Here is a 21,470-nt window from a genome sequence, read left to right on the forward strand (position 1 = left end):
AATATTTTTATAATATAGTTTTTCGACAAATTATAATATATATTTTTTGGTATATACTCTTATAATAGAATTTTGATTTTTACTAATAAACAAACGCACATCGTGTGGGAGACAAGACAAAGCAACCTTCATCCTACTCACCGCCACGTCAGTTTTAGATTTAAACTCACGTCTCAGTCAATTTCGAACCATCCCTTATTAAATTATTCCCACCTTTTCCCATTCTTTGTGCTTACATAATTTTATTGATTTATCTTTGTGCTTATTTTTAGTATATATTAGTATCGTTTAAAATCGTTTTCTTTTGTTTTGATGGTTTAATAAAAAAAATATTATATGAAACCTCCTCTTATTCTTATTTCTATTAATATTAGTTAAAATCATTTACAAAAATATTTAGATTAAAAATTTTACATATAAGGTCTAAATTAACTCAATATTTTTTTTCCAATAACTACTTTAGCTATTAATTAAATGTTTTAATTTTAAATCAAAATAATTTATATTAGATGAAAATCATTAATTAATTAAAAGTCAACGTATATTGTTAATATGATATTTTCACATTTGTTTAATTATTAAAGTTTCTCATTATATCATCACTCTGACATGTGTCATATCACCGTATGACACATGGCACATTAATAATTTAATATATATAAAAATATTATGTTTGTAATATATTTTGATTGCTAATAAGTTAAGCAATTTTCATTCAATAAATTTATTTTTATTAAAATTTAAAATGTTGAGTTTATGTGTTAAAAACCAATAAGGGTTAAAATATTTATTTAGATAGATGTTAGGAATTAATTTTGACATTATACTAAAAATTTATTATATGAACCTTCCTTTATTCTTACCCAAACTTGATGTGTCCTTGACGTGGTATTATCCTTTTGTAAGCTGTATCTGAAAGGGAACCCAATATGCAAAAGATAAAAGTCTCGGCAACAACGCCATCATCCGAATCCCAAGTCTGACCACACGGTTTGTTTCTTGGATTTCACATTTTATGTTGCACTTTTGAGTTCAACAAATGGAACATATAAATAGTAACCCCTTCATCTTCCTTCATCTGTGAATTTCTTCATTCATCTTCATCTTCATCTTCCTTTAAACACAGCAGTTTCCAACTTTCCATTGATCCTTTTTGTTCTTTAAAGAAAAAACAAATGACGATCACAGCAGCTCCCTGTGTCAAAGATGGCCGCCTCATGGTGCGGGGAAAGGTGGTTTTAACCGAGGTTCCGAGCAACATAATTGTTTCTCAGGGAATTTCAGGCTCAGCTTTTCTGGGTTCAACTTCAGCAATCCCCAGTTCTCGCCATGTTTTCAATCTCGGGATTCTTCAGTAATGTTTCCTTTCCCAGTTTCCATAAATTTGTTCGTTCGAATCTGTTTTCCTTTTGTTCAACTCTTTTGCTTGATTTTATTGCAGGGGATACAAGCTTCTATGTCTGTTTAGATTCAAAATATGGTGGATGATTCCGGGGTACGGGAAATCTGGCAGTGATGTTCCATTGGAGACTCAAATGCTTCTTCTGGAAATCAAACAAGAATCAGCTGTTGAAGACGACGATTCCTCTGATTCAGACATTGAAAACACGTTCTATGTTCTTTTCTTGCCTGTCTTGGATGGCGATTTCCGGACAAGTTTGCAAGGAACTCCTGCAAATGAGCTCCAGTTTTGTGTTGAAAGTGGTGATGCCAATGTCCAGACCTCACAAATATCGGAGCCTGTGTTCATCAATTCAGGGGACAATCCATTTGAACTCATCAAGAATTCCATAAAGTATGCTAAAAAAGCAGCTGATTTCCAATGTTTTATCTGCTGCAATTTCTTTTCATCCGACATTACATTGTTTGCGTCAATGTAGGATATTGGAGAAGCACAAGGGAACTTTCAGACACATTGAAAGCAAGAAGGTTATTGATTAATCTCAAACTGTTGAATCTAACACAATTTAGTACATACAATCTTGTTCCATTGATGGATTTTGGTTTGTTTTGATGAACAGATCCCTGCACATTTGGACTGGTTCGGATGGTGCACTTGGGATGCCTTTTATACCGAAGTGAATCCTCAAGTCATCAAAGAGGGTCTTCAAAGGTAAAAAGAACAAATAATTCAGCAATCATTTTCCCAAAATCATTACAATTTTCAAGGAACATATGATCATTGTTCTGTTATTCGGGCAGTTTCTCGGAGGGAGGCTGTTCTCCGAAGGTCCTAATCATCGATGACGGATGGCAAGATACGGTAAACGAGTTCCAAAAAGAAGGAGAACCGCTTATCGAAGGGACACAGTAAGTACTGTAGTGGTAATGCATACCTGGAATATGTACCCTGTCGAAATATGTACAACAATTCCATAAATATAGTCATTTGCCTTGCTTTGTTAATCATGCTTCTTGTTGTCTTTTTATTTAACAGGTTTGCAACTAGATTAGTTGATATCAAAGAAAACAGTAAGTTCAAAAGTCCAGAATCGGATGCCGGGTGTAGCGATCTCCAAGAATTTGTTAACATGATCAAAGTAAAATATGGGTTAAAGTAAGGGTTCAAATATTTAGACATAATGCCTTGTTATTCTTTGAAGTATCATGTTCGATAAAGTCCGATTAACATAATATTTATGCTTGTTTTTGCTGTATTTTTTACGAAAATTACATGGTAATGCAGGTATGTCTATGTCTGGCATGCTCTAACAGGCTATTGGGGAGGTGTTCTTCCATCATCTGAAACAATGAAAAAATACAATCCAAAGATTGTTTATCCAATCCAATCACCTGGTAACGTCGGAAATCTGCGAGACATTATCCCGGACAGTTTGGAGAAGTATGGAGTGGGGATCATCGAACCACAGAAAATCTTCGATTTCTACAATGATCTCCATAGCTATCTCGCCAGCAGTGGGGTTGATGGAGTCAAGGTAGATGCCCAAAATTTGATAGAGACCTTAGGATCTGGGTTTGGTGGACGGGTTTCATTGACTAGACAATATCAACAAGCACTAGAACAATCTACATCAAGGAACTTCAAAGAAAATAACCTGATATGTTGCATGAGTCACAATTCAGACTCGATTTACAGGTAAAAATCATAATCAGATCAAAATATTTAGCAAGTAGGTAAGCTGAAATGTAAGCTCTGATCACAATATGATTTCAGTTCGAAAACCAGCGCAGTTGCGAGAGCTTCGGAAGATTTCATGCCACGAGAGCCAACATTTCAGACCTTACACATTGCATCCGTTGCTTTTAACAGTCTACTTCTTGGGGAAATTGTGGTGCCGGATTGGGACATGTTCCATGTAGGATGCTTTTCTTTCCTATTGACACTGTCATTGGAATGCACATTTAACATCCGAATCACATTCGGAACTCATGCTTTACCCAGTTAGTTGATTCAATCACAATGGCACGATCCAACATCATTTTGTTTCCTATTTATTGCAGAGCAAACATGATACAGCTGTGTTCCATGGTGTTGCAAGGGCAATAGGAGGAGGTGCAGTATATGTAAGGTTAGCTGCAATAACTTCTGATGCATATATCATATTATTGAGGTTCCCATTGTTTTTTTTACCTTTATTGCCTCTTATTATCAGTGACAAGCCAGGAAATCACGATTTTGAGATTCTAAGAAAGCTAGTATTGCCCGATGGATCGATTCTAAGAGCTAAACACTCTGGCCGTCCAACTCGAGATTGTTTATTCAAAGACCCTGTCATGGATGGGAAAAGGTAATAAAAGAAGAAACAAAAGCTGGAAATCTATTACACATTTCGTTTCGATATATATATATATATATATGAACTGTTTTTAACGAGGCATCCTATTCTTATAAAAAAAATATGAATTGTTTTGCAGTCTATTGAAGATATGGAACTTGAACAAATTATGTGGGGTGATTGGTGTTTTCAACTGCCAAGGAGCAGGAAATTGGCCTATGAAACAAGCAATTAAAGACATGAAACCCACACCTTCAGCCATTTCAGGGAACATTAGTCCCTGTGATATTGAGTTCATTGCAGATATTGCAGGAGAAAATTGGAATGGAGATGTTGCAGTTTATGCCTTCAATTCAGGTTAGCCTTTCGCCTTCATCAACTTCAATGATAAACACCGAATCCAAAACCAAAATATATACATATACATTGATCTTTTCTTTCTCAATTGCAGGATCTCTCTCCAGATTGCCAAAGAATGGGAATATTAAAGTATCATTGGCCACTCTTAAATGTGAAACATTTACCATTTCACCAATCAGGGTTAGTAAATCTTCCTCAAAACGATGTTTGAATATCCGGCATGTTCGAATAATCTGATAATCTTTCGTTAAAACGATGTCGACCAGGTTTTCGATCAGGGTGTTCATTTTGCTCCCATAGGATTGCTTGACATGTACAATTCAGGAGGAGCAGTGGAAGCCATTGATGCAAACATGAATGAGCTTTCAGATTGCATAATAAAAACCAAAGCTCGAGGGTGTGGCAGATTTGGAGCTTATTCAAGCACGAAACCGAGGTCTTGCATGGTGGATATGAAAGAAGACAAGTTCATATACGATTCTGAGAATGGATTATTGACCGTTGATCTAACATGTGATTGCAAATTTAGAGATATTGAGTTTATATATTGAGGAAATCTGTAATTCTTTTAAAGCAATATTAAGTATCGAATTCTTTGTAGATAAATATATGATAAATGAAATGTAATAATATTTTGACTTTTTGGCACATGAATTTAATTTTATAGTTTAATTGGTTATTTGAATTCCTTTTATCTAATTAGGTATTAAAAATTAACTTTCTTTTTGTTTAAGTGATACATGAATTTGGTTTTCGGATATAATTTATTGTTTATATTATTCTTTTCTATTACGAACATTGACTTCTTAGTTCAAGAATTATATATTATTAATATATGTATTCTCACCCTCAAAATAATTTATAATCCCGCCCCTAATCAGGGTGGAAACGGTCTTTCATTCCAAGATCCACAAACTGTTTCAAAAAGCTTGGTGCCCTCCCCCATCCGGCTGGGTTAAACTTAATGTCGATGGGTCGATTAAGGAATCGGATAAAGGTGAAGGGATCAGTGGGATCCTTCACGATGAGTTGGGGCAGGGTCTCCTCTCTTTTTCACCCTATATTGGCTCTGGATCGGCTATAATGATGAAATTTTTGGCGATCAAATTCAATATTAAACATCTTCATGGAGTCGGTTAACTTATCATAGAAAGTGACACCAAATTTGTGGTTGACAGGATTTTAAACCCATCTAGGTCCCTGACAATTTTTGTAGCGACGTACGAATAATTTCAGCTTTTGATTTCCTACAATCCAACGATTGTAAAAATGTGTAAAACTAAAAGAGTTTTACAGTGTAAGTGGATCCTAATCCTATTAATAATTCGAATCATGATATCATAAATAAAGTAAATTAGATTAAAAGAATAATTAAACTTCGTGCAGCGTATAACGAATCTATTGAAAGGCGACCGGAGAGCAAGGTTGGAACAAATACCTAGGGAAAGTTACACCTTATTTTCACTATTAATCCCGTACTTAATTTCTTTCACCTAATAATCTTAAAAAGTGTAAAAATTAAAAGAACTTTATACGGTGTAATTGGATCATATCATTTAAAAAATTTATTGCATGAACTTATTAGATATATATGATACCCAAACGTACATTTTTTAATAAATAATAATAACAATAATAATAAAAATCCACCTCTTAATTTTTTATTTGGAAAAAAAGCAAGCTAATAATATAATTAATACATTATTTATAATAACGAAATGAGAGGGATCCTACTATCCCTCCCATATTTAATCAAATTAATTTGAAGTCTCTAATAATTCAATAATAATCAAATTAGGTTTGACTTTATAAATTGTTTTGTTTAAATACTTGACAGTGTCCTAAACTAATCAAAAGTGCTCATTACGGCAAAAAGTTTGTCCTGCTTTGTTTGTACATCACATGAGCAGCAGACATGTGGACGTCTAAGCTTGGATCCCTAAGGATGCGGGTAAACGTAATTTGCCATTTACAATAATTCACTTATTCATCTTTAGAGTTAATTGCATTACATATCCTCAAAGTACTACCTCATTTTTAATTGGTCCCTAAACTTTTAAATGTTTCAATCTCATTCTTAAACCATGACTATCATTCTAAATTAGTCCTCAAAATTTTGAGCATTTCAATTTCATCCCCAAACTATGACTTTCATTCTAAATTGGTCCCTAAACTTTTTGAACATTCCAATTTTATCCCAAACTATACATATATACTAATCACATTCATTGTTAATAAAATCGAGATGCCAAGTTATATTATTATCTGTTTGAAAAAAACAAAATCTAGGTTAAACTATGGTTGAAATTAATTATATATTTGGATGAATTTGGGGATGAAATTGGAAGATTTAAAAGTTTTGGAACCAATTTAGAAAGAGGGTCATAGTTCAGGGATGAAATTAGAATGTTTAAAAGTTTAAGGATTAATTTAAAATGAGAGTCATAGTTTGAGGATAAAATTAAAATATTAAGGACTAGTTTAAAATAAAAATTATAGTTTGAGAACATATAAGTAATCCTTATCTTTATAATATCATCATTAATGGCAACATGAAATGCGCACAATCTTAGCTTTATTACTTTCAAAATTCCCACATATATAACTTATTAAATGGTCTCAATTAATAAAAGATGTTATTTTTCTTAAAGTCTTAAATTTGAAAAATTGTAATTTATATTTATAAAATATATGTACATTGTAAATAATTAAAAAATATTTTAAATAACTATTACCTAACAATCATCTTAAATTATTCAAAAATATTCTCAAATATACATAAATGATATTATTCTATTAAAGATTACAAATTTAAATATATATTTAAATGTACTCTCTCTAACGTTGGTTGATCACTCCAAAAAAAAGTTATATAAATCATTTAATTTTAATTACTTTTAATATACATTAAAAAGGGAAAATAGAAAATTTAGTTAATTTCTTTATTGTTTTTATTACGTAATATATGTTTTTGAATTTGTTTAATTAATTGATATTTTTCATACCCTGCATGTACAATTGTTTAAATCCATGAGTTCTGATGATTTATTATTATTATTTTTGAATAGTTTAGGGTGATTACAAAATTATATTTGTTCAAAATTTTCTTAATCTATTGACAATACTCACACACCCTACACACGCTGTTGCTCGAACTCTAGGAAAACCAATATTTTCTTTACCATTGAAGTCATATACAATGCTCGAATCTAAGACCTCAAGATATAATAATAAATCTCTTAATCATTGACAACGTTTAGTCTATGTTTATTTTTTTAATTTTTAAATGACTAAATTGTACACTTTAGTTATCCTAGAGAAAATATCATATGGTGAATTTACTTTTTTTTATTCAAAAATATTATTTCATTAAATAAAATTAACTATTTACTTAACAAATATTTTTAATATATAAAGACATTTATTAACCGAGTAATGTAGCAGCAACTCGAGTCATCCTAAAATTGTAAAAATATCTGTTTAACTTATCCTTAAAAATAGTTGTGTCTATGTTTTATTTATATATTCATATATTATGTTTGGGTTTATAATTATTTATTTGACACATGTTTACCTTAAAGTTTGAATTTTTTTTATGTTAGTTCTTCAATTTACGTAAGGTGTTTATCGTGAAATTTTGTGTTTTATCATATAATTTTTTTTTGTTATTAATTCATATATGTCTACTTTAAAATATATTTTTGGATACTACTGTATATGACCTTAAAATTTAATTTTTTTAATGGTTTGAAGTGATTATAAAATATTATTTATTTAATTTTTTAACTAATTTATAATATATACCTCCTTAAGAAACAATAGTTTGAATTTAATATTTTAAATAATATTTTTATTATTATTAGAATCATTCTATGAGTTTAAAATCCAGAAAAATTAATAATTATTATTTATTAAAAGTATTATAAAATTAAAAAATACGATACTGGAACCAATCATCTAAATTTTATAAAATGTTTTATCATTCTTTCGAAATGATCATCCAGCTCAGTTGGTAGAGCATAAGATTCTAAATCTTGAGATTGTGGGATCGAGTCTCATGGAGGGCATTTTATAATTTGGAGGTCTCCTACGGAAGCTGCTCTCAATCTAGTGTTGGAGGTATCCTACTATCTTACTTCCTCCTTACCTTATTAATATGGGAACAACGGACAACCATTTTTTATCATTCTTTCTTGATAATAATTATACAAAAAAAAAAGTCAATTAACCTAAGAAAAATATATTTAAATTTAGATGGGGTCCACTAAAACCATGATTTCCATGCTTATAAAACAAGGATATTCAATCCAAATTATACCTAAACACAGTTCAAGACAGTTATGAATTAATCACAATCCAAGTTTCTTCAACACCATCCCGTTCCCTCCGCCACGGAAATGGCTTTTTCTCCTTCCAAACGCCACCACCACCGCCAATGCCACAGGAAAACCCTCTTCTTCTTCACTTTCTTATCTCTCTTCTTCATATCAGATGCAAAGCTAGCTCTCGACCATTCAGACTCAAAAGCTTTTTCCGCCATTGTTAAAGACCTTGGCATCAATGATCAACGCTACATTTCCACTAATCCTTGTACTGCAGCCGGCGTTTTCTGTGAGCGGAGGATCGCTGACAACGACACTTACGTTCTCAAAGTCACCAGACTTGTGTTCATGTTCAAAGGGCTCGACGGATTCTTGTCGCCTGAAATCGGGAAGCTTACTGAGCTCAAAGAGCTGACTGTTTCTGACAACAATGTTGTTGGCCAAATCCCGACCCAATTCGTTGATTGTAAAAAACTCGAAGTTCTTGATCTCAAGAACAATATGTTGAATGGTGAAATTCCTTCGAATTTGTCTTCTTTGATCCGTCTTCGAGTTCTCGATCTGTCGTTCAATAAGTTTACAGGCGACTTGAGTTTTTTGAAGCAATTTCCCGACCTGGAAAGTCTTTCCCTCGCAAACAATCAGTTTTCCGGGAAAATCCCACCATCGATATGTTCATTTCGGAACCTTCTATTCTTCGACTTCTCGGGAAACAGTTTCCTTGAAGGTTCTGCTCCAATGACGAGCAAAGCTGATGAACCAGCAGTTTCAAGATATCCCAAACGATACATGTTTGCTGAGAAAAACAATAATGGAAGTTCAGCTTCAGTTCCATCACCTCATGGAGGTAAATCTGCAGCTGCTGAAGCTCCCGCTCTCGGTCCATCAACATCAAATCATCACAAACACAAAGGTCATCGGAAACTAAGGAGATGGGCTTTCGGGATCCTCGCCGGAGGGCCAGTCGGGATTTTATCCGGGTTTGTCTTCTCGGTGATGTTGAAGCTGTTCATTGAAGCTGTTAGAGGGGGAGGCAAAGATTCGGGTACATCGATATTCAGTTCATTGATAAAGAAAGCTGAAGATTTAGCATTTCTGGAGAAAGACGATGGCTTGGATTCATTGCAGGTCATAGGCAGAGGAGGATGTGGGGAAGTTTACAAAGCCGAATTGCCAGGAAGTAATGGAAAAATGATTGCTATTAAGAAGATCATTCAGCCTCCAAAAGATGCAGCTGAACTGACAGCACAAGATAGCAACGTTCTGAACAAGAAAATGCGTCAAATCCGATCGGAGATCACCACTGTCGGTCGAATTCGACATCGGAATCTCGTTTCTTTATTAGCTCATGTTATTCGACCGGACTGTCATTTACTAATTTACGAGTTCTTGAAGAACGGAAGTTTACAAGATGTTTTGCATCAAGTTTCCCAAGGTACAAGGGAGCTCGATTGGCCTGCTCGGCAAAATATCGCATTAGGAGTTGCAGCAGGAGTCGAGTATCTTCACATGAACCAAAGACCCCGGATTATTCACCGAGATTTGAAACCGGCAAACATCCTTCTCGACGACGATATGGAAGGTAGAATAGCAGATTTCGGGCTCGCAAAAGCAATGCCCGATGCCAACACACATGTAACCACCGCGAACTTGGCCGGAACCGTCGGATATATAGCCCCGGAGTATCACCAAACTCTCAAGTTCACCGATAAGTGCGATATTTATAGCTTCGGTGTTATACTCGGTGTTCTGGTGATAGGAAAGCTTCCATCCGATGATTTCTTTCAACAAACTGACGAAGTGAGCCTGGTGAAATGGATGAGAAACAAACTGGTTTCGGGAAATCCCAGCCAAGCCATCGATCCTATACTCCTGGGAAAAGGGTACGATGAACAAATGATTTTGGTCCTCAGAATTGCTTACTTTTGCACTTTGGATGATCCCAAGGAGAGACCAAACAGTAAGGATGTCAGATGCATGTTGTCTCAAATCGACAGCCAGGCTCAGCAAGTCAATGATAATGTCAGGCAAGAAGAATAAGGCTGTCAACAGTTAATGTTTAATGTTTTTTTTTACTGCACATGATCTTAATGTGCAACATAATTGTAATGCTTGTAAGAAACATAATCTGGGTTTTGGATTGCTTATCCAAATTAGAAATTTTGTTGGTCAAAATGTTAAGACACGAAAGAAGTTGAACCGACAATCAAATAACTCCAGCTCTGTGCTTTATTTTCGATCCATTAAACAATCAAGGGAACATGGAAAGGTGATGGAAGAAAATGTCAACTATCAGGCAATATTTAAGATTCAATTTCACGTTATGGATCTCAATTAGCCAAAGGGTAAATACAAACATGCTGGATGAATGAGAAACGTATAAAATTCTGTGTCATTTTCAGATACCGATTTTGCAGACACATAGTCAATTGGGAAAGCAAAAGGCAACAGAAAAAACATGCAAGAAGGCCGTATGTTTCTTATCGAAACCATTAGCCATAATCAGCTGTGATATGAGCCGATATTTTAAGAAGTTCACAACTCAGCTTTAAAGGATTTGTATTAGCTGCAATCAAGTAGAGTAAGAGTAGTTTAAAATTTATTAATAAAAGATTAAATTTCATTGTACGAACCCAAAAGGATTAAAAGAAGGGAGCTTCCTTGTCGTCCATGGCGCAAGTTATTAGCTTCCACTATTCAACTTTACCGCCCCCACTTGAAGCCGTCGATTTGTCTACGTTATATAATTGTTATAAGATTTTAAAGGGGATGCCTTGTAATTAAGCCTTCTATAGCTCAGTGGTAGAGCGTCAGTCTTGTAAACTGAAGGTCCGTAGTTCGATCCTGCGTGGGGGCAATTTGTTTCAATTTCGAAATTTGAAGCTCCTTTTTTTATAATCATCAGAAATTCGTCATCGTTAGAACTTTCAGGGGTTGTTCGAATCGAAGCTAAAAAATAGATCCAAAATCCCAACTTTCTGCAATTATTTTTGAGTTTCAAACTCACTTCTTTCACCTTTCTTCTATGCAAAAAATGGCGATTCTCATCCACAAGAACAAAGCAACTCAAAGATTAATCTTATCTCCCAAAGCCCCCACAAAATCAACCACATCGACTCTCGAAACTTAGAAGTTGTACCCAAGTTGCCCATTTGGGTATTTATTGAATCCCATTAGCTCAATTGGGTTTAATCCATTTGCTATCATGGAAATCGAGGGGATGGCAGCAGAGACGGAGCATGATAACGATTGAACGGTTTGGGCAGATAACGAGAAGAAAAAGAGGGAGAAGAAGATAAACACAAATACAAAAAGCTGAGGAAGCGTCTCGGGAGAAAGACATAAGGCATTTTCTCTCTGGTGAGAAATTTAATGGAGATTTTTTTTTATTTCCTCCGGTTTTTTGTTATAGAATTTATTCAAAGATTTTGGAATTAGATGACATGGGATTAAAGTTTCCCTTTCAATTTTTTTTAAGACAAAGCTTGACTTTAAGAGTGGAGTGGAATGCTTGAGAATCTTCATATCTGTCTACAATAAATTAGCTAAATGGACTAGCTCAGTAATTTTGACAAGAACTAATGCCCGATGATCTTTAACTAGGATGAATATTGCTTTTGTTGGATTCTATGTGGCTTTGGTTCATCATTTTGCTTGTGTGAATTAATAAATTGGTAGAAAACATAGATGGTGGTTAATTAGCTAATTGATTGTTATGTCCGTAGAGAGAAAGGAAGAGATTTAGGTAAAAGAAGAGAGACGAGGGAGAGACTCAAGAGAATGAAATCTTCATTCAAAATATGCATAAGGAGCTCATCCCAATTACAAGTTTTATTTGAATATCTAAAAAATTATCCAACTGTTGTACTGTGCTAACTTATTCTAATGCTCCTTATTTGCAGCTATTTGGGCTTCTTCAGATTGGGCTTGCTCTGTTTTCCACCGATACTGTTGGGTCATCCTAATTAAACAGCTCGTGCTCCTCACGTGTTTGCAACATCAAACCCCTAATTCGATATTCTCAATCCCTAACCCTTGTGGTTCAATTTCCAATTATCCAATACGTTCTTCCTCTTCTCCGATCGTGACAATACTTACCCCTTAGGCGATCCTTGTCCCCAAGGATCAAACCATGGAAATTGCGCTTTGAGGACTGTGAAATCCTCCCAGGTGTCTTGATCCACGTCGTGGTTCACCCATCGAACTAGAAGTTGAGTAATCCGTTTGTTGTCTCTGTTGACGATTCTTCTGCCCAAAATTTTCGGTGGAGCAATTTTGAACTGACCTTCTTCATCTGTTGTAGGAGGGTTCGTCGAGGCTACATTGGAAAACCCAATCGTTTCTTCAAAAGACTCACGTGAAAGACATGGTACAATCACGATTCATCTGGTAATTGCAGGCGATAAGCCACTTCTTCGATCTTCTTTAAGACTCTATATGGGCCGTAAAACTTGGCTGCTAACTTAAAGTTCTTTCGCAGGGCAAGAGAGCTTTGTTTGTAAGGCTAGAGTTTAAGGTAAACCTCGTCACCTACTAGAAACTGCCTTTCTAATCTCTTCTTATCTGTTTGTTGTTTCATTATATTCTGAGCATGTTCTAATTGTTCCTTCATGATCCTCTTTATTTCCTCCTAACTGTCAAGTAATTCTTGCTCACTTTGAACTTGTTACTCTGTTTGCCAAACCCTAGTTAGGGGCTTATATCCATACAATGCCTCAAAAGGGGTTAATTTCAATGCTATGTGGTATGTTGTATTTTACCACCATTAAATATGAGTTAACCACCTGGCCCACTATTTAGGACGTAGGAAACAAATCCCCCTTAGATATTGCTCTAAGCACTAGTTTGCCCTCTGTCTACCCATATGTTTGAGGGTGATATGTTGTATTGAATAGTGTTTTATTGCCAAGATGCTTCATCAGTTCCTTCCAAAAGGTGCTAGTGAATGTTTTGTCTCCGTCTGAAATGGCCACTTTAGGCGGACATGCAATTTGTAAACAGTGTCTAAGTATAGTTTATCTATCTTTGCTGCTGAATAAGGATGTGATAATGCTAAAAAGTGACTGTACTTAGAAAATTTGTCCACTACCATAATGCAATTCTTCTTGAAAGATATAGGCAGGCCTTCAATGAAGTCCATAATAATGACTTCCCAAGCTTGAGTAGGAATTGGAAGAGGTTGTAATAACCTAGGTTGAGCCACATGTTCAGCCTTGGTCTGTTGACATGCATCACAATGTTTAACATAAGTAGTCGCCATAGCCTTAAGATTAGGCCAATAAAAATAGACTTTAATCCTATTGTATGTGGCTTGAATCCCTGATTGTCCACAATTTTAAGCTTTCTATAACTCCAATATATACTTTGTTGTTAAATCTAAGGATTCCCTTAATGAATTTCCATTTGTTATCAGCATTAGGATTAACATATAATACTGAAATCCAATCAGCAGTCAATTCATCTCCTATAAAATTGTCTTCAACCTCTTGCACCCGACTAGGAATTATTATAGTAACCCCCATAGCTTGCAACTATCCTTCATCTTCCCACTGTCTAGAAAGTGCATCAGCTACCACATTGGTTGCACCTTAGTTGGGTTAGTAGCCACACCAGCACCTGATATAACATAGCCCAAATATTCTATCTTCTCTTGTCCAAAAAAACATTTGGACAACTTGGCAAACAATTGATTAGTTTTCAGGACTTTCAAAACAATCTGCAAGTGTTCCCTATGCTCTACCATAGATTGACTATAAACCAGAATATCATCAAAGAAAACTAATACAAATTTCCTTAGATACTTGTTAAACAAGTTATTCATAAGAGACTGAAATATGGAATAGTTAGTCATAAGGGTATTACCTTAAATTCAAAGTGTCTCTGATGTGTTCTAAAAGCAATTTTATAGATTTTTCTTACTTGATTCTAATATGCCAATATCCTGACCTTAGGTCAATCTTGGAGAAGTAGACAACCCCTTGTAATTCATCTAGTAGATCTTGCACAACTGGAATAGAGAACTTGTTTTTAATGGTCATGTCATTGAGTTGTCTGTAGTCCACACAAAATATCCAAGTCCCATGTTTCTTTTTTATAAGTAAACAAGGGGAAGAAAAAGGGTTTTTGCTAGGTTGGATGATAGAAGAAGAAAGCATAGCATCAATCTGCTTTTTCGCTTTAGATTTTTTTATGATGTGCAAATTTGTAGGGTCTTAGAACAACATCTGGTTTTAATAATATGGCATGATCATGACTTCTAGCATGAGGCAACCCCAATGGTTCCTCAAATATTTCCTTGTATTGTTGTAATAGTGGTAACTCAAAAGGTATTAATGTGTGGGGTACTTCGAAACTTAAAGCAAAAATATGCCTCAATCAAGTAAGTCAGAGTCCATAGCACTCATTTTCATAAAAGTAGCATCAGAAATTTGTTGTAATATACCAGAGGTCTATTGGCCTTGAATGAACACATGTTCCCCCTCATTTGTTAAAGTTATAGTCATATGACCGAAGTCCATCAACATTGGACTGTATAATTTCAACCAATCCACCCCTAAGACCATATCATTACCCCCCAGTTGTAGAATTCAAAAATCATGATTAAAGAAGTACCCTTGCATCTGCCAAGTGAAATTGTTGCATCTTGTTGAACTATATAGTTCCTCACCATTAGCTACTGTTATAACGAAGTGATAGGTAGCAATTAAATGGTCTTCTCCTTCAATCCATTTAGGAGTTAAAAAGCTATGAGTGCTACCGCTATCAATCATAATGTGCAGTGGCCTTCCTTGTTTGATGCCTTGAATTCTCAATGCATTATGGCTAGTGCAACCGGTAATAGCATTGATTGAAATTTCTAAGTTTTCTTCCTCTTGACTTTGTTATTGTTATGTTTCTTCTTCAAGTTGATCAAGTTGTTCTTCGATATTAGCTTCTCCCATAAGTTCAACTACCTTTGCTTACATTGATGGCCAAGTACAAATTTATCACCACACTTATAACAGAGGTTACTCTGTCTTCTATACTTCATAAGTGTAGATTTAGGTTGATGAACTGTAGGTTTTGGTTGTTGTGTAGGAGTAGGTTATGGTTTCATGACTGTTGCTGACTTGAGTAGGATAAATACTTTGAAAATGGTTTTGGCTTCATATTCTCATATTCAACTGAAGGCTCATATAGCTTGGCCCGTATGTTGGCCTTATGAAAGGTTTTAGGATTTAATGCCTTTACTCTATGCTTCAAATCATTCCTTAGTCCACTAACAAATAGCGGAAAAAAATTCCTCACTTAATGTAGGATTTTGAAAGATCATGTATGGTTGTAGCTTCTCAAAACAGTCATTATAATCATCCATTGTCCCCTTATGAATTAACTTAGTGAATTCTTTCACTACATCAGAAAATGATATGTCACTAAAACGGTGGCACAAATTTGCCTCAAACTCATGACAATGCACCCTGTGTTTCTGCATGATGTAGGCATCAAACCAAGACTTGGCACAACCTACGAGGTGCATCACAACAACTTCCACTTTTTGTTCTCCAGGTACGACATACAAGTAAAAAAACTACATTTTTGTAGCCAAGCTCTAGGATTATTTCCATCAAAAGAAGGTAACTCAAATTTTATCCAAAGAAATATTGAATTCGAGTGCAACCCAAAATTCCTTTTTCGTCCTCATAACTGTCCAGATTAAGTCGCAGATTACTATTTTCACCTTTTTGAGTGTCAGTTCCCACAGTTGGTTGATTAGAGTGAGTTTCATCCGGTTTAGACTTGAGGATTCCCGGTTTAGTAGGTTTGTAAGAAAACCTATTCTTTTCATTCACTATGGTGACAGTCATGGGTTTTTTTCCTACGATCTTAGTAATCGTAGATGTGTGTATCTGATCATTCTTAGAGTTTGTAGCGTTAGGGTCATCATCACGGCCTATCAAAATTTTCAGCATCTTTTCCATATATGCTTAGTTTGTATTCATCCGTGTCTCCAGTTGGGTTACACCTTCATTTTGTGTATCCCACCATCGTGGAGGATTTGAATCATTTGTCGCATACTTCATCAATATAGTCAAATCTTCAATCTACTTTTAAATAGCATATAAGTTAGTAGATTCTGCCATTGTTTTATTCGTCTTTGGCATACCCAGAGTTATCGTGCAAGGATTGTGGGCTCTCGATACCAATTTGCTATGTCTGTAGAAAGAAAGAAAAAGATTTAGATAAAAGATGAGAGAAGAATGAGAGACTCAAGAGAAGGAAATCTTCATTCAAAATATGCATAAAGAGCTCATCCCAATTACAAGTTTTATTTGTTTACACTGTACGAGAATATCTAACAAATTCTCCGGTTGTTGTACTATGATAATTGATTCTAATGTTCATTCTTTGCAGCTATTTGGGCTTCTTTTGATCGGGCTTGTTCTGTTACTATGAGAATATCCTCACGTGTTTACAGCTTCAAATGCCCCAATTCGATATTCTCAATTCCTAACCTTTTTGGTTCAATTTCAAATTGTCTCAATTGCCTTTCCTCAATACGTTCTTCCTCTTCTCCGATCGTGACATTGACATACTTGAAGTTCAACTAATAGCACATGTTGGATTAATATAATCTATCGTTCTTTTACCTGTGCAAGTTTTGAGTTTCACTGCTATATGTATGACAAGTATCATAATTGTCAAATAAATAATTTTTTTTCTCGGATAATTATGGTAATATAGAGAAGAAGGGTGTCGGTCTACAGGGATTCAGAAATTTCTAATTCTATTTCGATTTGATCTTGAACTAAGAAACTTGTAAAACAAGTAAATTAAAAAGAAAGAGATTTTAAAGTAAACTAGTAAAATAAAATTAAAGTAAAACTAAAATTCAAGCAATAAGGAAAATTAAGAAAAGTAAATTATAAAGGAATAATAAATATGAGAAATAGCCTCCAGCTTCGCTTCGCCCCAATCTATCTCGATCACTGAAATATATTTTACTTCAGATACTTACCAGTTACAGTTTACAAAGTCCAACCCTTGTAACTTGCTCTTCTCTCTTGTGAACTGATTTCTAAAGTCAATCCTGGAAAATTAGTTATTGTTTGGATTAATATCGACTATCGATGTTAATGCCGATGTTGGTTTTGAACAGGAAAAGCCCATGCTCGGATTATAGTGTCTCGATAAGAATCGAACCCGATCTTTATTTTCCTTAGCGGACCGCCTCTAAGATTGTTCTTAGAGAATTGAATTTGCTACAAGCCGATTCTCCTCCCCAACTGTAGATCACAATGTCGAATAAACCAATGTGCTCTATACACTCCTTGGATTGAAGATATTGAGATGTTGAAGAAAGGCATATTGTCTTTCTTTGTTTGCAAAAAAATCAAGAAAGAAATATGAAGATGTTGCATGCCTTTTCGATTCTCACGAGATTGGATTGAGTTGTCGCTCAGCTATCAGCTAACAAAAAGTTTAGCCAAGCAAGATAGAAATCATGTTTGGCGTGTAGAAAGAGAGTAGATGAAGAAGAAAAATAATTTTATTGAAATAAACTGAAACAAAGAAAAAGCCATAACCAATTCTATATTGAATTCTAAACTTGTATCACCCTCAAGCTTCACCCCTAGGGGGTATTTATAGTCTTGAGTTAGCCTAATGAAAATAAAATATTAAATCTTAAAATATTCAAACTATTAATTCTAACAAACTAAAAATCCTAATTAATAAATATTAAAAATCATAAATAAAAATTCTATGCAAACTAAATTCCTAATAAAATAATAAAATCTAAATGTTTGAATTCAATCACAACTTTTAAATTCCTAAAGAATTATGGTTCGCTTATCCTTTTATCTTGCTACTTGGAATATTTAATTAGAGTTTGTGCTTGGATCGACCATTGAATCTAAGTTGGCGCCGACTTTTCCCAAATAAGTAGAAAAATCTATTTAATTTTCCTTTTCATTGTTTTTCTTGAAAAATAAAGTCCTGTACAAATTCAAATCAAAACAACCTAAATTGGCACCATAAAAGGAGATAACATGGTTTAATTAAAAACAAAATATTAACCAAATAAAACACTCATCAAATTCCCCCTCACTTATTCAATGCTTGTCTTTAAGCATGCCTTAATTAATTGTAAAAATCTAAAATCTTTAATCATTTATCTCACAATGTACCAAGGAAAACCAAACAAGCTAATGATCACGATAATAACACCCATCTCCCATATACCTTTTCGTACATGAGATACATATGTCACATCATTTTAAAAATGTTTCCTTATTTGAATATCTGTAAAATTTCGTTTCTTTTTATAAAACATTTTAATTTAGTGAAAATAAAACATTCATTAAACTTACGTAGGTAAAATAAAAAGTAATATTCAAACATTTCATCTTTTTACATCATGGTAATCAAATACTTTTCAGAGCGTTTTTACTAAGTCTATTTCATGCTAACTAAATACATCAAAAATAGACATGGATGTCGTACAGTTACTGATAAGGCGACCCTTGCTTTGTGATGTTAGATGATCTCCTTACTTCGCTTGTATTAAAACCTATACGTGAAATTAACACATGCTAAGAATTTTCTTAGTGAGACATAAATAATCATAAGCAAAATTCTAAACACAAGTATATCATGATAATTCTAATATCCATTAACTCTTTCAATTCATCATACACTATATAGTTTACACCTGTAGTGCCAATACAATAATTCCCCAAACTTACTATAATTTACGTGGGTTGCACACCTACTACCAATACGGAAATTCATAAACTTATTATGAATTTCTTAGTTTTGTACACACAGTGCCTATACGGAAATTCATAAACTTATTATGAATTTCTTAGTTTTGCATACACAGTGCCCATACAAAAATTCATAAACTTATTATGAATTTCTTAGTTTTGTACACACAGTGCCCATATGGAAATTCATAAACTTATTATGAATTTATTAGTTTGCACGTATAGTGTCATTTGGTAATCACCATACATATATTAAGCATCATGCATCTATGACTACCATAATATATAAGTACATAATAAATTCACTCACCTGGCTTACCTCGCTATTATATCCAAAATGTAAATCTGATTACTCAGTTACTTTGCCTTTGCCTTTCGTTTTGCTTGACTCGGGAGCTTGATTTCGATCTACTCAAGCATACATCAAAGACACATACAATATCAAATATTAGTATATTCCCTAACATTTATTCTTAAACAATAATCAAAATACTATTATTTAATTTTCTATAATAATCTCAGCCTATCTTAAAATTTCTGGCTCAAGAGTATCGATACCCTTACCATGGTATCAATACTGCTATAATGTGGTACAAATACTCCCTTTCAGTATCGATACCATTTCTATATTATGAATCCAATGTATCGGTATCTGTCTCTAAGTACCAATACTTCTATACTATGGTACTGATACTCTAAAACGGTATCGATTCCATTTCTGCATTCTGTAATCAATGGTATCAATACCTTCCCCATAATATCGATACCCACCTCAGTATCGATACTCATTGCATCAGTATCAATATTGTTCAGCTAATTTCTTCCAATTTAAGCCTATAATATCGATAATGTTCTTCCAGTACTGATACCCTTACCCATATTTTTCCATTTTCAGCCCGATAATTACCCATATTTAGTCCAATTTCCCTTATTTTTACCTCCAACAATACTATCAAACTCTTCTTTAGTTATCCCAACTAACTTTCCTTCATTTAGCTACTTATAATATCTACAATCTCCAAATAACATTTCAATCCAAGAATCATACCACTTCTTCTAACATGTTTTTACACCCATCCAATGCTTCTAATCTCTTATTTACTTCTTTGACAAGTAAAAAATACTAATAAACATCAATAAAAACCCATATATTTGCATATCATTCAAAAAACCATTTTCTTAAATCTCAAATATTTCATCCATCTCTTATTTTTAATCCTATTTAACCCTTCTTTGAGCCTCTATAATACTCAATGATTCAAAAACCATCCAAAAACGAAAGGAAAAGCTAGCCAAATGAAACATTACCTTTGGCTATGGAGAAGAGCTCTTCCACGGGAAAGAAGAAGAAAAGAGATGGCTTTTGGTTGACTTCTTTACTCTTTTTCCTTTACTTTAATACCTTATTAAAATTGAATTTTAAATTTATTTCCCCTTTAAAGGACCAAAATGCCCTCTTTATTCATATATTGTTACAATTTAGTCTAAAACACTATTATAAATTATTTTCTCATTCTTTTGTCATATTTCAAATAAATCCTCAAATTCTTAAATCTTTTCAATAAAGTGTTTGACCTGATATTTGGGGTATTACAATTCTCCCCCTTAAGAAAATTCATCCCCAAATTTAAAAAAGTATCTAAAACGAAGAGGTGTGGAAACTGCTTCCTCATGTCCTCATCTCTTTCCCAAGTAGCTTCTTCTACCTTATGATTCTGCCAGAGCACTTTGTCGTAACCGTTTTTCGGCGGAACAATCGTTTATTGTTTTAAAAATAGTTACGACTTTTAATTTTGGAAAATGAAGTGATTTGAATTGATTTGGAATAATTTGGATAGAGTCGCCATCAACCTTTGGACTAGGTAGGTCGAATACCTAAAAATGTCTTTCAAAAACAATTTTAAGAAAATCATTTTTTAAGACAAAAGCTGGTCTGCGTTTACCAAATATTCGATTAAAACGAGTTCGAGAGTCGATTACGCGTGGGGAAGAATTAGCACCCCCACAGCGCCCAAAATTGGTACTGTGTCGCTTACACGTTGTCGTAAATGGTGGAAATTCTGAGTCAAGTATCAAGTTAAAATATGATCCATTTATTGACTATTAATTAATTTTCTTCAAATTAATAACTTAAAAGATGAAATTCAAAGGATTGAAATAAGAACAAATAAATATTACAAACCTTAATACAAATAGTGAAAATATGTACTTAGATTTATAAACTTTTAAGTTTTAAAACAATAATTTAAAAAAACTCAAAGGACTAAAATGATATTAATAAACATTTAAAGTACTAAAATAATTTA

At 33.8% G+C, this 21,470-nt stretch overlaps 2 protein-coding genes, 1 long non-coding RNA gene and 1 other non-coding gene across 5 annotated transcripts; all 4 read left to right on the forward strand.

Moving 5' to 3' along the window:
* Positions 1 to 1,073: 1,073 nt before the first annotated feature.
* On the forward strand, positions 1,074 to 4,671 carry LOC120160466 (probable galactinol--sucrose galactosyltransferase 2). Its single transcript, XM_039170884.1, has 13 exons — positions 1,074 to 1,354; positions 1,442 to 1,795; positions 1,881 to 1,929; positions 2,022 to 2,113; positions 2,203 to 2,310; positions 2,438 to 2,557; positions 2,687 to 3,097; positions 3,176 to 3,317; positions 3,463 to 3,530; positions 3,615 to 3,749; positions 3,877 to 4,094; positions 4,189 to 4,277; positions 4,364 to 4,671. The coding sequence occupies exons 1-13, from the start codon at positions 1,176 to 1,178 to the stop codon at positions 4,646 to 4,648; spliced, it is 2,250 nt and encodes a 749-aa protein (XP_039026815.1). The 5' UTR covers positions 1,074 to 1,175; the 3' UTR covers positions 4,649 to 4,671.
* Positions 4,672 to 8,442: 3,771 nt separating this feature from the next.
* On the forward strand, positions 8,443 to 10,459 carry LOC120159845 (leucine-rich repeat receptor-like serine/threonine/tyrosine-protein kinase SOBIR1). Its single transcript, XM_039170380.1, has one exon. The coding sequence runs from the start codon at positions 8,495 to 8,497 to the stop codon at positions 10,457 to 10,459; it is 1,965 nt and encodes a 654-aa protein (XP_039026311.1). The 5' UTR covers positions 8,443 to 8,494.
* Positions 10,460 to 11,203: 744 nt separating this feature from the next.
* TRNAT-UGU lies at positions 11,204 to 11,276 on the forward strand. The gene has a single exon. It is a non-coding gene; the product is annotated as a tRNA-Thr (tRNA).
* Positions 11,277 to 12,419: 1,143 nt separating this feature from the next.
* LOC120160016 lies at positions 12,420 to 17,110 on the forward strand. 2 transcript variants are annotated; one of them, XR_005519398.1, is made up of 5 exons: positions 12,420 to 12,629; positions 12,723 to 12,808; positions 12,900 to 12,935; positions 15,898 to 15,964; positions 16,811 to 17,110. It is a non-coding gene; the product is annotated as an uncharacterized LOC120160016 (long non-coding RNA). The 2 variants fall into 2 exon arrangements; XR_005519397.1 differs by having other exon boundaries at positions 12,424 to 12,808.
* The last annotated feature ends 4,360 nt before the right edge of the window (positions 17,111 to 21,470 follow it).

This window comes from Hibiscus syriacus, unplaced genomic scaffold (assembly GCF_006381635.1).
Source record: "Hibiscus syriacus cultivar Baekdansim isolate YM2019G1 unplaced genomic scaffold, ASM638163v2 tig00002847_pilon, whole genome shotgun sequence".
Classification (NCBI taxonomy): Eukaryota; Viridiplantae; Streptophyta; class Magnoliopsida; order Malvales; family Malvaceae; genus Hibiscus; species Hibiscus syriacus.

Coding starts and splice junctions, on each gene's coding strand:
- LOC120159845 (XM_039170380.1), top strand. CDS start 8,495: ATGGCTTTTTCTCCTTCCAAACGCCACCACCACCGCCAATGCCACAGG.
- LOC120160466 (XM_039170884.1), top strand. CDS start 1,176: ATGACGATCACAGCAGCTCCCTGTGTCAAAGATGGCCGCCTCATGGTG. Junction 2,114..2,202: donor ATCAAAGAGGGTCTTCAAAG/GTAAAAAGAACA, acceptor TTATTCGGGCAG/TTTCTCGGAGGGAGGCTGTT. Junction 2,311..2,437: donor CCGCTTATCGAAGGGACACA/GTAAGTACTGTA, acceptor TTTATTTAACAG/GTTTGCAACTAGATTAGTTG.